At 42.5% G+C, this 17809-nt stretch overlaps 1 protein-coding gene across 3 annotated transcripts in view; it reads right to left on the bottom strand.

Annotated features, from left to right (window-relative positions):
- Babam2 (BRISC and BRCA1 A complex member 2) overlaps window positions 1-17809 on the bottom strand; it is a 471740-nt gene that overhangs the window by 20274 nt on the left and 433657 nt on the right. For all 3 annotated transcript variants that reach the window (XM_010604714.3, XM_010604713.3, XM_019204631.2), the window contains one exon: window positions 6073-6226. In XM_010604714.3, the coding sequence (XP_010603016.1) occupies window positions 6073-6226 (154 nt within the window). The remainder of the gene's footprint in view (window positions 1-6072; window positions 6227-17809) is intronic.

Here is a 17809-nt window from a genome sequence, read left to right as displayed (position 1 = left end):
TTTTTTTTTTTTTTTTTTGTATAATGCTGAGGATTGAATTTGGGGCATTGCGCTGCTTTCTACCCCTGAGGGACATCCCTGGCCCCAGATAGATTTCTAAATAAGAAATTATCTCTTTTAGACCTTGAAGAAAGAAAGGAAACAACAAACACTTGGAAGGTTCATGATAAATTGTGTTGACTGAGACGTCATTTTTTAAAAAATATTCTTTAGTGATTCCTTCTATGTAATAGAGTTCATGTGTAACGAGCCATTGCAGTAGGTGGTTCGGGGATACATTCTATTCTAGGACCCTAGGAAGGCCTCTAGGATCAACCTAATACTTTACATAATGAAACTCATGAAGAACACCACTCCATCTATGCACAGATTTCTTAGACTGGAAAGGAACACAAAACAGTTATCTGGGCGCGTCTTCCAGACAGGTTTAAAGCTATGTATAAGACACCAAGGTATCTCTTTTGTTTTAAGCGAAGGTTAGTGTGTAGATTAAGTAACCCAAGGATGAATTTTTCTACTTTTCAAAACTTGCTGTGTTGGCACCAAAAAACAAAACAAAACAAACAAACAAGACAATGCATGGATGGGCAACCTAGAACCTTTGACTCTCTGGACAAACCACTGGGGTTGGAGGACTCTTTGATGGGTTCACGTGAAGATACTAAGGTTGACTTTGCAAAATCTCACTGGTAGTTAATGTTTATTGCAGTGACAACACGCCAGACTATGCTAGACAATTCACCTATATTACCTTGTGATCTCTTCTGTTTCCCCAAGACTGAACCTGACGAATTTAATCTGTAATGTTTATTTGATATCTGATTTATTATATGACATACAACTTTAAGAAGGAGAGATGAACTGACCCAATAAAATAGCCACCTTACATCTGGTCTAGAGGGTGGAGACACAGACATCAGAGATCAGAAACATGAGAAGATCTGTAGCCTGCTGCTGACTTGAAGATGGAGGAGACCATGAGGCAGGGAACAAGGGCACTAGCTACTGACAGTGGTCTCTAGGTGACATCCAGCAAGGATATAGGAACCTCAGTCCTACAACCACAAGGAACTGGTCTCTGACAACACGCTGAACGGAGCTGGAAGAGAAGTCCGAGCCTCAGGGGAGACCATGCGCCCCCACCTGGAACTTGATTTAAATTGTCTGGGGCCCTCAACAGAGAACCTGGGCATGCAACTCAGAGACACTATGGAATAATAACATGTGGTATTTTAAGACAGTAAATATATGATACTTTGTTAATTAGTAACATAAAATCTATGCACCCTATATAGACGAGTAAGCCTCTACTTTAAGTTTCACCATTTTATAGACAAGGAGACCAAGTCTTGGGAAGATTACGCATTTCCCCAGAGTCACACCACTAGGTGAATGACAGAAATAGCTTTAAACCCAGCTGCTGTGGCTTCGGGATTGGTACTCTTAATCGCCATGTGCATTTCCCATAGGGGATGGGATCAAGTCCCAGGCCCCTGAGCAAGAAGCCTCTGTCAAGTCACACAGAGTGAGGCACTGTGTCTGTCTGCCTGGACATCGGGGTACAGAAGGTTCAGAAAGCTGAGGCTGAGCCTGGCTCCACTAGAAGCCACCAGTGTGCTCTTGAAAAGTCAATGAACCCCTCTGAGCCTCAGAGTTTTTGTTTGTTTTTAAGGGAGGGCAGCACAGATTTCCACAGGGCCACAGGGATGAGGGTGCGCTGCAGCTGGTGAAGTCCACAGGGAAGGCAGAGGCACCGCATGGCACACAGGTCACATGTGCTGTCTTTTCTTGGCATCCTTGATCCCCATGTTGGGTACGATCTCACTTATTCTGAGGAAGGTATTTGAAAATAAGTTTTCCTTGGAGAGAAAATGATCCCCTATTAACTTTATTTGGAAACCATAGGATAAGATGGAATGTGGTTTTTCTTTTTAAAAGACATGCTTTAAAAGCCTTTTGAATGTTAAAAGTCAAAGCAATAACAATGCATTGTGGAATAGTAAAGTAAAACATGAATACTATGTAGCACAAAGATTAACACAGGCTAGAAAAAAGAATTATACAGTTTTGTTTTGTTTTTTTAAACTGGGGATCGAACTTGAGACCTTGCGATTGTGAGGCAGGTGGTAGAACCCCTGAGCTAAATCCCCAGCCCAGTTTTTGATTTTTATATATATGTGAAGCATTATAATATTAATTCATGGTAGCTGTGATAAGTTAGGATATATTCTTAATGTATAAATAAAATACAATACAAAAGGGTATAGCTAAAAAAGCTAACAGAAGAGAGAGAATGGCATACTAAAATACATGAATAAATCAGATTAAAGGAAGAATAAAGGAAGAGAAAATAGAAGAAATTTCTAAAAATAGCAAAAAAAAAAATAGCAAGGTGATAGGACTTAAAACCTAATGAGCTCATTAATTATATTAAATGCAAATTAACCAAATACTCCCATTAAAAGGCAGAGATTATCAAGCTAGACTTTAAAAAACAAGGCCTACGAAGTATTTCCTTGACATGTGAAGACACAGGATGAAATAAGAAAGGCTTAAAAAAAAAATGTATACCGTACAAGACATAGAGAAAAAAGCTGGTGTATTTTAACCTCAAGCAAAGCAGATTTCAAATCAAAGAGGATTATCAGAAGTAGTCATTTCACGATGACAGGAGGACCAATTTATTAAGACATAAGAATTCTAAATATGTATGCATGGTATTAGCACACGTAACAGATTCTCCTCAACTATGAGAGGGTTACACGTCGATAGACCACTGTGCATTGAAACTCCTTAAGCCAAAAATACACTTCAACATCTGGACTACAGGACATCAAAGCATAGAGCACAACCCATTCTACAGCATCGACTGTTACTTCTGGGAATTGCAGCTGCGCCAACGTCCAGCACTGAGAGAACCATACTCAACATCACTTAGCCCAGGTAATGAGCAAAATACAAAATTTGAAGTATGTGCTCTTTTGAATGTATATTGCTTTTGCACCACTGTAAAGTTAAAAGATTGTAAGCTAGCTACTATAAGCTGGTGACTGTTCATAAAAACAATCTCTCCACTCCTTTGTAAATTACATGTAAATCACACCACAATTAGAACTATACATATGGAAAGCCTTTGCCTTCAGAGAACTCATGATTTGGCTAAGGAAACATACAAAAAGGTGTAAGGAGAAATCGACAAGTAAAACAAAAGAGAAATAATGCTCGGAAAGCATTATGTGACCCCAGAGTAGAAGCTAAACCCCAGGGCCTTCCACATGGTAACTAATCACTGACCCTTAGCAGCATGGCCACACCATAGAGAGGGGTACAATCCTGCATTACAGAATGAAGTGAACAGAAGCACTGCCGTGGTCACAGGGCTTACAGGATTATACTTTGCAACAGGACCTGGGACATGCATGACCCTGAAGCCTGTGCTCTTCCAGTAAAGCGTATTTCACTTGTAGAAGACAGAATGCGCTGGACATGCATGAGCAAGAAGCCCCGATCAGTGCTAGGAAGCGTCCTTTCTGAATTCACACGTTGAGAATTGTGCTCGCAAGAGGGACAAACAGCTGATTTCACTCAGCGGGCTCTGAGCTGGTTCATAAAGCACGAGAGTGCTTATGTCATAAGCAGAGCTCCCCAAGAGAAAGACAGCCTCTTATGTGCTGCACACAGTATTTTCATAGGACAAAGAAACAGCATATAAGCTACAGCTAACCTTTCTCTCTTCTGGGCCTTTCTTTTCTATCTTCTCCACCAACCTCCAGCCTACAGTGCGGAGCAATTCTTTGGCTGTGCTTACCCATTACCTGGCCTCCTGACACTGCCGTGTAATTACAGTACTCAATTCAGTTCAAGAATGGAGCCTGAAACTATTTCTTCTTGCTAGCATGAGCTGCTTTCTCTTTCATTACATTGAAAGTGGAGTCATCTTCACTACAGTAGAAAGCAGATTTTTTTCACATTACTTCAGATGTTTTCTTTAGACTGGCGTTAACATAAAGCAAATGTCTCTTGAAACTCTGAACCAATCTGTCAAGATAAACAGGCTTCACTTACAATATTCCTGCACTAAAATCACAGGCTTGTGGTTTGCAGCTCTTTAAAGACTCAATTCATACACTCTAGAATGTCCACTCAAGAAACACACACCACACACACACACGCACACGCTCACATATACACAGACACTAAGATAGCTTTGCCATGGAAACCACAAAGACATGTCTGGTTCAGACTCCAAAGCACATACCACAAATAACGGCCCATCTTCCAAGGGCAGAGCCTATGTATACACAGGGAAAGCCCAGAAAAGTAAACGACTGCAATACTTCAAACATAAAACTTACTTTATAATTCTTTTTAAAAATTGTCTTTCAAGATCTGTAAGTCCTCATCATTGTTTCTAGTTGTACTTACATGTCTGTTCTTTTTTTTTTTTTTTTTTCCTTAAATAGAATTTCAGACACGAAGGACATGGATATAAAGGGAAAACAGGGAGAAGGGGCACAATGAAGTTTCATGTGTGAATCTAGTGTGATCTAGAGAAAGCCACTGGTGTCCTAGTCTGCTACACATGAAGGTCATGTACTAGAGATTACGGTGGATTCTAGGAGGCCTCCTGGGAAGGAAAGGGGTGTAACAGAGGGGGAGGCAAGAGCAAGAGGTCCTACCAATCAAGAACATCGCAGGCCTGGAAGGCCAGGCTCTGCCAGCAGGTACTTCAAAACTGTCAAAAGTTTGAGAGGATTTATCTCCCTTGCTGGGCTACACGGTCCACTAGGCCGTGGACAACTTCCAATTTGTGTATCATTATGTCCTCAGCATGAAGCACAAAGGCTGGAACACGGTAGATGCTTAATAAATAATGGAGAGGATGCTCAGGAGACAGCCTTCAGTTGTGCGAGTCTTTGGATTCGCTCTCCTTCAGCTGGGATCACAGGTGTGAGCATATGGTTGTTTAGAGTAATAAAGTGATAACCACGCGCCACTGAACTGTTTCTTTTTGGGACCTACCATTTCAACCCACTGCGCTTCAACCCAGGAGGCCACGGTTTGCCAAGACGTATGTTCCAGATATCAATGCCTCACCTACAAAACACTCAGTGTATTTCTATATATACATATTCCATAGACGGAGGTAAGAGCCTTCCATTCTGGGAGGTCTGTGACAACAGATGCACCTCTACACCCCGATACCAGCCAACTTCAACCCCCATCAGATCACTGCCTCCCCAGTGGTTTTACACAATCTGTGATTTTGTTCATTCAATCAAGAACTGCAGGTCCCACATTGGGCAATGATTTAGAACATACCACAGACATGCAGTCATAGATATAATTCAAATTATATCAATTCATACAAGCTTCAGTTCCATATAAGAAAGTACCAATTGACTCCACATACTAACCATTCAGTGATCGTTTTGTTTACTGTACTATGAATTTCCCATTTAAAGAAACCCATGAAAGCAGCTGTCAATATTTCCAACACCACTTACCCACAACCCAACTTTCTATTTAGCACTTTTTAAATCTCAATACTGAGGTAGATTTCTTTTGTTGTTGTTGTTGTCGTTTGTTTATTTGTTTTGGTACGGGGATCAAATTCAGGACCTTGTGCTTGCGAAGCAGGCAGCAGAACCATTGAGCTAAATCCCCGGCCCCCTGAGGTCGATTTCTTATAAATTTTGTGATCCGTTAAAAAAAGGAGGCAGGGATGGCCAATTTGGAGGGTCAACAGAAACAGTGGGACAGGCAAACATTCTTAGGTTTAGGTCGTTTCTTCCTGATAAGGGTACATAAGGGCATCAGCAAGCTTTTCCTATAAAAGGTCAAATAATTAAGTAAATTTGGCTTTACAAGTTTCTGTTGCAGCTACTTATTTTGCCACTACAGCATGAAGGCAGCCATCAATAATAAGGAAAGAGATGGGTGTTGTCACGTTTCAATAAAACTTTGTTTACAAAAATAAGCAGGACTTAGCTGGCGAGCAATAGCTTGCCAACCCTAGACTAGACAAACACAATGCTCCTCTCTGCAGGAAATAATAATAGATTCACTTACTTTGCTCTTTTGGCCATTTCATTTCCGTCCCATCTGGGGCTGTATGGATAATTTTTTTGGGCCTGGGAGTAAAGCTGTCCACTGTTGGTAAAATGATAGACGGACTGAAATGTGAGGGTTGGCTGGTCTCGCGGAAAGAAGAGAGGCAGATCAACTGAAAAGACAGAAGAAAGGCAAGTTAGTGGTAAACACAGCTTAAGACTTTGACGGGGCTACATCAGAATGTTGGGTACAATAATACCAGAAACATTACGGTGGCTGAGGCTTAGATAAAAGCTGCAGAACCAGGAACCAAGAAATACAGTGTCTTTCCTGTCTTCAAGGGAGCAAATCACATGAGTGTGAATGCGGGCAGCAAGGACTGCACCAAGCAGGCACAGAAGTGTAGGCAGAGGCCTGCCAGGCCCCGGCCGTCTGAGCCCCTTGTGCACCTCACCCACTCTCGCTGCAGTGAGCTGTGTAACTGTTTCAAGCCTCTCTTAGGCCATAAACTCTGAGGGTTAGGCAGCGTCTTCCTCATTTGTAATTTGATGGGGGGTGGCGGTTGTTTTACAAGAGAAGTCTTGGAAAAGGGACAGCAAGGGTAGTTGATAATCTTTCCACTTCATGGGATACAGCAACTAGACCACCAGGGGGGGAAAAAAAGGCATCACACTGGTTCTAATCAAGCAGTCGGTTTTGATACTCAGCAGTTTCCATTTTTTCCATGTGTTACATGTATTTATAGCTCCTAAATCAGAGGGGGCTCCCTAATGAAGACGACAGGGACACGGATCTGAGCACTGACTACGCCTGCCGGAGCAGTGTGGCTGCTCCCACTCTTCGCTGTCCGTACGGAGACTAAGTGCTTTATCTTTTCACTGTGGGGATCTTGAACTTAATTTTTTTAAAAAGACAATGACTTGCTAGTTTTAGGTGAGGTAAGCCATTATTAAAAGCGTAAGTTGTTTTAATAACGCATTCTTTAAGATAGATAATAGGTGTTTGTGTGAATGTTACTCTCTTGGGCAAAGAACAGGATCACTGTCAAAAACAACAAAAAAATACAGAATCTTCTAGCTTTTCAGAATACTTTTAGTTTGTTACTTAAAAGTCGGTGAAAGAGACATTATTTTGACCATGTGCACTTAACAGACAAGCAAACTTAAGACGCCAGGGGATTTATTACCTCACTCACAGCATAAGTAGGCAGGCGCAAGAGTCAAGTCTAGAACCATGGTTCAAATCCTGGGTTCCTATGTGCCAACACCTCCTCAAAGTTAATGTGGACAAAGTTATTTTTTGTTTTGGCAATGTGAGGTAAATATATTAAAAGGATACATACTAAGTAGTTCCAAATCTATCATCGTCCCAGGGTGGGGTGACATTCAACTTAGACTAGGCCCTCTAAGCACCAACATGGTATCTTGAAAGAAAAGTTAAATTCATAGCAAATTAAAAAAAAAATTCCAAGAAACAAAAAACAGTCGGGTTGGTAGGGCCTGTCAGACCTCTGAGCTGACTCCAACACTGTCTGACTCAGTGCTATGGGGGTTTCTACCGATGAATCACCCTACAGCCAAAGAAAGGGGCCAGGATTGTGGATGCCCACTTTTTAGTCACATTTGTCAAGTACCACAATAAGGCAGTTGAATACTTATATATCCATGCCAAGGCAGAGATTTCACAGGAGCAACACCAAATATGAAAAAGAAGAATCAAATAATAACTCAATTCAGAAAACTGCTGGATCCCTTTAGTTACAAAGGCTCATCTGCAACTTCTTCAGTCACTTGTAACAAATACTGCTTTCTAAACTTTTTGTATCTTTTCTGATTAGTTATTTAATTTCCTCTGATTAATTTTAGAGAAATGCCTACCACATATGACTTATCTTGACTTTAACTATAATTGTTAAAATACATACAAGTTTCCAAATATAAAACACAGGAATGTGACTCTCAAGCTACTGACTTTTTTGGGCTTTGGGAATTATTCTTTTAAATTTTTCTTCCTAAGAGATAAGATGTTGCTATTTTGTCCTGGCCCCAAACTCATGGGTTGAAGTAATCCTCCTCCCTCAGCCTCCTGAATAGGTGGAACTGTAGGTATGGGTCACCATGCCTGACTGAAATACACTCTATTTTTTCCTTGTTATTTGTTTTGTAGAAACAGATTGCTCTTATTACTATAAGTGATTTGCTGAGAAACAATTTTTCTACCTATTTCTTAACTATCTTCTTTGAACCAAATGCCCACTTAGCATAAAAAAACAAATTTAGATGTTAATGCAAATGATTTACCCAGGTAAGTGAGTTGTTCTGACTTGTTCGGTTTGTTTTTTTGAAACAGGGTCTCACTACAGAGCCCTGGTCAGCATCAAACTCACTATGTATCCCAGGCTGATCTCAAGTTCATGACCCTCCTGCCCCGGCCTTCCAACTACTGGGATACCAACACACTTGGACATTCCAATTTTTAAAAAAGCCAATAAACTATATGCTGATATGTGTACTGTAATCCTAAAAAAGCACCAATTATACAATTATTTCTCCACAGAGATTTGGATAACAAAGTGTAGGAGAAGCTAATAGTAAAATTTGAATACTTTCTCCACATACACAGTAAACTGGATTATTAGGGAAACAAGGAATAGAGCACTTCAGAGAAAAAAAAATCAGTAATCCACATATTAAGTTTTAAAAAGCACAAGTGTCTTGTTCAATTTAACTCAGCTGCATTCCATCTGTATCACTCAATAGTTAAGAAAGGGGTGCTTTCTTAAAAATGCTCTACACTTACAAATGAATAACTACAATATTTATGAAAAACACTGTGCATTTTTCTTGTAAGAATTATTTGAGTGGTAAAAATTGGTGAGAATTTAAAAAATCCAAAAGCTCGTTTTCTTTATCCCCCAAAGGTTTGATACCTGACTTTTGCCTATGGGTTAAGTCATGATTTTCAGACACATAATAAGCTAAGTACTTTAGGCCCTCGGACAGCTCACTTGCTCTAAGGCTCCTGTCTACTTGTAAACAATTTAGACTCATAGTTTCAGCTGTACCAAAATTGAACACTGATAATTTACTTTTGTGGAACCTACTGGCTCAGTTTGGCTCAGGGAGCAGAATCTTCCCTCTGGTTCAGCCATTTCCTACTTTCTTTCTTCATGCACGCAGAGATTGCATCTTTAGGGAAGGGACAGTCCTCACTTGTTCAGCAGACTTTCAATAACTTGTTGAAACAAGTCACAGTAAGCACGTCTCATTCTGCACGAATCGGGTGGGTCTCAGGGTTCTGCGACTCTGGGAGAAATGGCAATCCTTCAGCCTCTTCCGGGTACTCGCTGCAGGGATGAGCCCTACCGGTCCAGGTCCTAGAAGCCGAATGTATGGTGCAGCGTACTGCCTCTCCATAAAGCACAGAGCAGGTGGACAGCTGCAGGCTACCACATCCTAAGTGCTCATCTGTCACCATAAGAAGGCTCCAGGTGAGTAGCAGCCAAGTTCGGGAGCCTCTCCAGAAAGTCCTTACTTCTCCAAATACCTCAACAATGGGAAAATTAGCCCGAGACAACCCCCAAAATATCACATTAAGCACTGGATCCAGCCTGTCAGATACTCAGAACACGCCAGGCATGATTTTAACACGTTTAATGATGTGATTTTTTTTTTTTCAGAATGTCAGATACAGAACACGCCAGGCATGATTTTAACACGTTTAATGATGTGATTTTTTTTTTTTCAGAAAAGAACAAAACATAACTTAACGATGGTAAGGTGAGGACAAGGCACTTCAACAGCAAATAATGATAGCTCCCAATCTGGAACAAGGGAAGAAGAGTGTAATAAATAAAGGTGGAATAAAAGGGCAAAAAGAATCCCAGCTTGGGGCCGCTAAGTATAGGAGCCAAAAGCTCTACATCACAGTTGGTACAATCGGTGACAAACCCCACCTGACCCCCAGGATCTCGGTACCTGGCAGGCACCCCTGGCTGCCTACCTAAAAGCCATTTTCCATCCTCCTTTCTTATGGGCAAAGCCCTTCCTTCCATCCAGAGTTTGAAAGTGCTGGATGTTCAGTTTCTTAGATTTTCATAAATCAAAGCATGGAAATTTGACTCACTTGTGCCAATTGGACCTGAAGAGAAGTTGGTGAGAAGTCTTCTGAGAAATATTTTCCTCTCTGATTAAAAACATGTATGAGAATAATCCCCCATTTCTTCCTAACCTTGGCCCTCTCCTGTGGTACCCATCGTGTGACTATGAGGAGGTCAGCAGGTCATCCTGGAGTGGCTGAGTTCAGCATTCCTGGACCTGCCTAGTTCCAGATCTCTCGTTTAGTGAAGCGCCTATCAACCTTAACTATTTAAATCTCTCTTAATCAACGCTTCTCAGACGCAGATTCTTCACTGACATCTAAGGAAACTTTATTTCTCGTACCTTCTGTTGAAGAAGGCAGAAACACTGCATAATCTATTTCAGAAATATTTCCACCAACATGGTTAAAAAACATTCAAGACATATAAATAGGAAAGTTTTACTTGTCTGGAAAATTCAGTTTTGTGGGCCAGTTCAATCCTTGAAAATGCCAAACAAATGAGGGGTTAACCATAATTGCTTCCCCGGGAGTCACATCATCGAATATTCTCGTCATTATTCACAAGCCGGCCATTCTTTCATCTCTTCAGACCGTCCGCACTGCATGCGGCCATGATTTTCGCACGCGCCCCGGTTAGCAGAGAAGGTCCTCGAGGGTCCATCCGCTTTGTGTGGTTAGGGCACATTCCCAGCTCCGGGCTCTCAGGCCTCTCCAGTTCCTCGAAGCTGACTCCGCAGCAGTGTTAACCCCTGGTGGACTCGCTTCAACTTGCCCTGCAGTGACGATTCCATCTGACTGTGAGTCTCTCGGAGAGCAGCCTGTACCCATCTTGTTCCCAGGCTGCCTCAACCAGTGTGGGAACACTGCCATTTATTTAATGAACATCTGCATCTTACTAACTACATACTAACCCTGGGAGACACATGGATTCCAACCAAGAGAAAATTCACCACCACATAATCTAAATCGCCTAAGAGAAGCATAAAAGTCAACCTTTCTGCTTCAGAAGTGCCCCTATTGAAGGCATTAAAAGTTAAATGGAGCTGGGCATGGAGATGCACACCAGCAATCTCAGCACTCTGGGGGCTGAGGCAGGAGGAACACAGGTCCAAGTTCAGCCTGCACAACTTAGCAAGACCTCGACTCCAAAAATAATGAATAACTAAATAAAAAAAAGTAAATGTAGTTCAGTGAGAAGACTCTGGATTCAATCCCTAATGCTGCAAATAGATAAAGGGAGCAAGAGTAAACAAATAAATAAAAACAATGAGTTTGAAGCCAGTCTAGGGGACTTAGCGAGACCTTAGAGGCTTCTGAATAATTTTGTCCCAAAATAACAACAGGGGCATAGGTCGGGGTGGAGTGTTTGCCTAGCATGCACATGTCCCTGGGTTGCCTAAAAAAAAAAATCTAGTACCGTCTCCTCTTATCATCACTATCTTTCATTCAGTGACAGGGAGAGGAAATATTAATGAGATTTTGCTAACTAAACTGGTTTTATTTTTTACTGGCTTACAATGGTTTCAAATTTTCACTGTCGTTTATGTGAACAGAAGTCTGCTGTACATGCTACAGAAATCTTGTTACAGAAGGAAAAAGCATGATTTGCCCTTGTAGCCAGATTTTAAAAAACAAAGCAAACAAAACTGATTCTGTTTATTAGTGGTGACATCAGAGGCAAAATACTTTGTATTGAAATAATAGGTTTCTCATCTGCAAAATTTGGAGAATAATTCCTCTCTCACAATTTGTTAAAAGGATTAAACAAAAACTGGGTAGGCACTAAGTAAATGTTCATTCCTTTCCCTCACTCCCCTTTTCTCCTTAGTTGTTTTTTTCCTCTTTCATCTAGTTTAACACACTGTGTCATATTTGTGAAATTTCTGATAACTAAAGTATACGTTTTTAGGTGCTCAGATTTTAACTGTTTTGATGGAAATCTTTCTGAACACAATTCATATGTCCGTGAATTTAGCCTCTTCTTGATGACACTGCACACATGAAGAAGTCACTATGCACGAGGGCCTCAAGGGTTAAGGGTATCTCAGCTTGCTTTTTCGTAAGTGCCACCCACCTAGGAGCCCACACTTCCCAGACTGCTGTTAAGGGATGACAGGCCTTGAATGCAGCGAAGTCGCCAGGGCTACTGAGATACAGCAAACTTCGTTCCTAGCTAAAATCTTTTTGTCCTCTGATCCCTTTTTCTCCAAGGCCAACTGTGCCTCAGCATTCTCCCTCCCTCCCTCCCCCGCTTCTTTCATCTACTCTGCCCTCACTTTTCTCCACATCTGAAGAGCAGGCTTTTGCAGCCTGCACATCCCTGAGCTGACCTGGTGGAGTGTGCGCATGCGAGAGCCTCTACCGTGCATTGATGGGTTTGAACCGTCGCCTTCCTCAGGCTGTTCAGAGACCGCCTCCTCCTCTCACTTCTTCCACCGCTTGTTTCTTTCCAGGTTTACAGCTTTCCTGCATAGCTCAAGTTTTAGGAAATCTCCCCCTTGCTTACACTCAGCACAGCATAGGCTTTTGAGGTATTTTATAGACACACGTTAATCATTTCAGCACCCCGTAGGATGCGCATATAAACTTAGAAGAACTTCAAGATGAAAGGGACACTGCACTGTTGGCCAGTGAAGAGCTGGGGTTCTGTCATCCTTCTACTTAAATGAACAGAGACTGGGTCCACCAGGTTAAGTCAGTATGGACATTATCATGGCACTCAACATGGCGGAGGGCCGCAGGCCCCGAGGGATTCTGTGTCCCTCCCGCCCCCCAGGCAGAAATCACTGCAGAGGACTGTGAGCTCACGAGGGCAGGGGCTCTGACGCACTTCAGTATTCACGCACTTCACAAGAGTATGACACACAACAGACAATTCATGCTTGTTGAAATAAAGGAAAAGAACCTACGAAGCAAACAGAAAATAAAACTTACACGAGATTTCATTTCATAGCCACTGGATTGACAAAAATGTAAAAACCAGACTGTACCCAAGAGTTGTCAAGGCTGTGGAACACCGGGAATTCCCACAAAGATGATAGACTGTAAACCGCCACAACCTCTTGTACAGTGAAGATAAAGAGGAACACAATCTGTAAGTCAGTCTTTCCAGTCCAAGAAGCTGCCTGCTTACCATGTAAACACTGGAAGACACACAAAAACTGGAAACATCCAGTGTCCACCGAGTGGAGACTGGATAAATATACTGTGGATTCCTCCTGTCTACGGCAGATTAAAGGGACCAGCTAGGGTGACATGGAACAGCACACATGAATCTAAACACACAACATTCAGTGAAAAAAGCAAGTTACAGGTGAACACTTTGGCATATGCTTATAAAATTTGAAAACATGCACATATTATGAATGCCCGTGTAGCAAAAGTAAAAAACGTGAGATGAACACTACATGAAAGATGGTAGTTATCTCTGGGAGTTAGGGGGAGAGAGGGTTGAGATGAGATCAGCGAAGGGCATGGGGTTACACGATTTCTTTAAAAAAGAAATACAATGGCATGTCTACAAACCCAGCACTCTGGGAGGCTGAGGCAGGAGGATTGCAAGTTTGAGTCCCACCTGGCTAACTTAGTGAGATTCTGTCTCAAAATAAAAAATAAAAAGAGCTGGGGATATAGCCCACTGTGAAGGCCCTGGATTCAACCCCCTAGTATTGAAGAAAAAAAAAAAAAGCAGCAGATACAGTGAAATACTAAAATTTGAGTAAGATAGGTACACAAGTGTTTCTGTAGTCTTTATATTTACTCTTACAAGATTTACATAGCTATCACTTTTTAAAGTTTTAAACAATTTTAATAAGGATGTTAAATGGGGAAGGCTGAGGAATGAACCCAGGCCCTCGCATGTGCTAAGCCCACACTGTACCACTGAGCTACAGCCCAGCTAAGACAACGCTATTCACAGTTCCAGAAAACACTGTATGATTCCAATTATACAAAGTTCAAAAAAAAAGAGAGAGAAAATATGATACTTTGCTTGTTATGTTTATCTAAATGATTATTTATGGACATACAGTGGGCAGTACAGCCCTTAAAGTCAAAGGGGCCCCTGACACACAGCTCAGGAGAGTTCTGGGAGCAGCGGTCACAGGGCTCCTGAGTCGCTGGCGCTACCCCTGCTTCTGAGTATAGGTGCTTTTTATTAGTCATTAAAGTACCCAGGTGTATTTCATCTGACCTTTATATGTACATATCTTTTTTTAGTACTTTAAAACATGGGAGTATTTAATAAAACTAGGAGGATCAGGAAAGCCAAATGGCCTTTAGGGAAAAAAGAAAAGAAAAGCCAGGTCGGCAGAGTACCAGGAATACTGAGGGCACGCATGCCCTTGGGCCCACGAGTGGGAAAGGAGACGCTAGTGTGTGGCTTGTTCAGGTGACAGAAGGGGAACCCTGCTGAGGTTAGAGTGCTGCCCGAGGAGACAGACTTGGAGTTGGTTTTAGAAGGTTAGAGGAAAAATCAGAACCACTAAGGAATGTTCCAGAGAAAGGAACTAAGACCATAAAGCACTCGATATTGTGTAGACGTAGCGGTTTCCCACTTTTTCTTTGACTTCTTGGTATCATATTCATCAACTGCATTAGTTATTTCTTTCCCACTGCACTCCTGCCCTTGTTAACTTGGCAAGAAGTGGGTGACAGGGAGCAGAAGGAAGCAGATGCCTGCCTCAGAAGCTCATGGGCCAAGTTGTGCTCCCTCTCGCAAAGGCCCTGCTTGCTTCAAGTGAAGAGTTTATCTGGGTTCACTTTCTTCAGGGCTCAGGTTGCCAGGAAATCCCTCTGTCCAAGACCTATGCGGCTCCCAACCAGGGCTCACTCCGGGCTGGCCCTCTGGAAGGCAGGGAAGAAGGACACCAGTGGCCAAGACGGAACCGGGGGCCCCCAGCACGGGAGCCTTGTGTCACCCACCCCTCACCCCAAGCTGGAACAGAGCCACCCACTTGAGCACCTCTGCCTCCCGCCCCGCTGTGCCAGCTGCGCTCTCTGGGCGTGTGTGCTCTGGATATGCTCCCTGATTGGGTCCTGGCCCCTATGCTCCTCAGATACCCTCCTTCCTCTCTCTGGACTCCTGGTTCAGTCCCTGTGACCCAACACTGCTTCCAACACCGGCACGGTCCACACCCCACCTTCCTCCAGGAAGCCCTCCCTGCCAGCTCTGTGAGGGATCTGTCTGTGTTGTGTCCCCAGATTGATTTCTCAGCTGCTGGGCAACGTCAGTGTGCTTGTTTATGTGTTCCCTTCCATTCTGGGTCACACAAATAGTAGGTGGCCAACAAATACTTAGTGACTGCCACAGATCATCCAAGTGAAGAAATGTTGAACGCATTAGACATATAAGAGAGAAGCAGGCTCTTAGGGGAGGCAAAAAGAAATTAACCAAGAGAGAACACCATAAATAGTATTTAGCACTGTTTTAACTTCTATTTTTAAAAGAATTTAATCACAATAAATAAATTCCTTGCCTGGGAGTATTAAAAAAGACATCTGGCTAAATTAGGGAAGAATTTGATTGAAAGAACCCTTAAGTAAATTAAAATATATTCAGATGCAAAATCCTTGGCACTTAAAAGCTGGGCAAAGTCTCTAAAAAGTCAAGTTTTTATTTCAAAAAGATCACGGACAATGTACTAAATGTAGATGATCAGAAGGAAAAAGACAAATGCAGTCTGGTTAGGGTGGGAAGGGGACTGGCATGGGTCAGCTTACACTACAGTCCTGGAAAATTAGAACAAATGAGCTAGATACCAATTTGTAAATATTGTAACTACCCCAACGTGAAAGATGACTAATGTGATTATGAAGAAAATAAAATTCCTGAAACCAACCTAGTTGTTTTTTTTTTCTTTTTAAAGGATCTAGTTTTGACCTTTACATTCTGGAGAAAACAACATGTATGCAATCTGACAAACATTTCCTCGGCTCTACCTGGAGCCTGTCCCAGGGGAGCCAGGTGACTAGGGCCGGGCCTTGCTCCCCTCCATGACAGCACAGCTCGACTCCAGCGCTCCTGGGAAGGAGGCCATAGGGGCAGCAGCAGAGGGGTTTGCATCACTGGACTGGGTGAAAAGAATGGTGTCTAGGGGCTTCTAGGAGGCCTACTGAACGAGATGGGTTTGAGCAGGGCTTAGAAGAGAGCTAGGGTTCTGACAGGGAGCCTCCAGGGGAGTGCTATGACTGCAAAGGGCAGGGCGAGGAAAAGGACGGGGAGCCAGGCAGAGGGAGGGAACTCAGGTGACCAGGGCAGATGCTCACAGGCGGGAGGGCAGAGTGCCGGGGTGGAGGGGCTCCGGACAGAGACAGCCACCTGTGGAGTGTTCTCAAGGCACAGCAAAAGAGCCAGCAGAGTTACCGGGGACATTCCTAGCGCAAGCCTCCCATACCACTCATTCCAGTGGGCCAGTGGGCCAGACGCTATCCCCAGCTCAGTGCGGTGCTCTGGAAATAATGCACAAGTGCAAAGGAGTAATTATTATCAGAGGGGCTTATCTGGGTGAAGCAATGTTCAAGGAAGGAAGTGCTCTGGAGAAGACACCAGGTTCCCCTTAGTTGTTACCTGGTTTTGGCAGATTAATTGAACCTGAGTTTCCATAACGCTAGAAAAGTCTAGCTTCAGGGTTGAAAATAGATCATGTATAGCATGCAATCCAGCATCTGGCACATGGAGAGTGCTTGATGAAAAAGGCTGCAACCAGAAGGAATGTAACAACAGGATGGAATCCCGGCGGGAATATGATTTTGGAATGTGACAGATCGAGGCTTGAGTCCTATGCTGCCAGTTCCAACCTGGGTGACCTCAGGCAATTTATTAAACTCTCCGAGTCCAGGTTTTCCCATCTTTAAAATGGGATAATACCTACCCTGCAAGGCTTTTGAGTGGTTTACATGTTATAATGAATGTACGTACAGAATACTTGGCACACAGCAGGTATTCATAATTGATACCTACCATCATTCATTTTTTCTCTAGAAGTAATTAAAAATGCTGTGTCTATGTAATTTTTTCCCAGCATGATTAAGAAAATATAAGAAGCTGTGAAAATATAATCCAGAGATCAAAAGTAGCCATGTTTCTTTAAGTTTTCAACTTAGTTTTTGTCCCCCGTTGTATCTGAGGTAAATTCAGGAGTCTTTAGGTACTCTACTTTTAATTTTATAATCTTCTTTGTTCAAGTAAAGAATCCCAACTCTGGGGAATCTCGGGTCAAACGGGGCCCTGCAGCAAGACCTGACCACCGAGCAGAAACGTCTGACTGCAGGGGAGGCCTGGCCAACTTGCCCACCATTTCTTTGAGCTTCAAAAGGAAATAGTGTCTTCGTTCTCACAGATGCTTCATGGTAGGTAAAACTTTTCTTTTCTTTTTCTTTTTTCTTTATTTGTAAGTGATCATTTGTTCCTCAGTAAAAGAAGACCAAAAATATAATCAATGTATGGATACTTAAGGATTACCTATTGGGACTGTAACTTACCCAGGTTTTGATGGTACGGTTTTCCAGGCCAGCTCCCTTGATCTATTCCTTCTATAACAATAGGTGGAGCAGGCAGTGGGGGGATGGAAATTAATGTTCTTCTTTGATAGCAATTCCAATTAGAGTTTCCTATGAGATAAAGGTATGGTCGCTGCCTAAAATGAGGCTTTTA

The sequence above is a fragment of the Fukomys damarensis genome, unplaced genomic scaffold (assembly GCF_012274545.1).
Source record: "Fukomys damarensis isolate Sample0158 unplaced genomic scaffold, DMR_v1.0_HiC HiC_scaffold_2, whole genome shotgun sequence".
Classification (NCBI taxonomy): Eukaryota; Metazoa; Chordata; class Mammalia; order Rodentia; family Bathyergidae; genus Fukomys; species Fukomys damarensis.
Note: the sequence above shows the minus strand (reverse complement) of the source record. Positions and strands in the feature narration are given on the sequence as shown.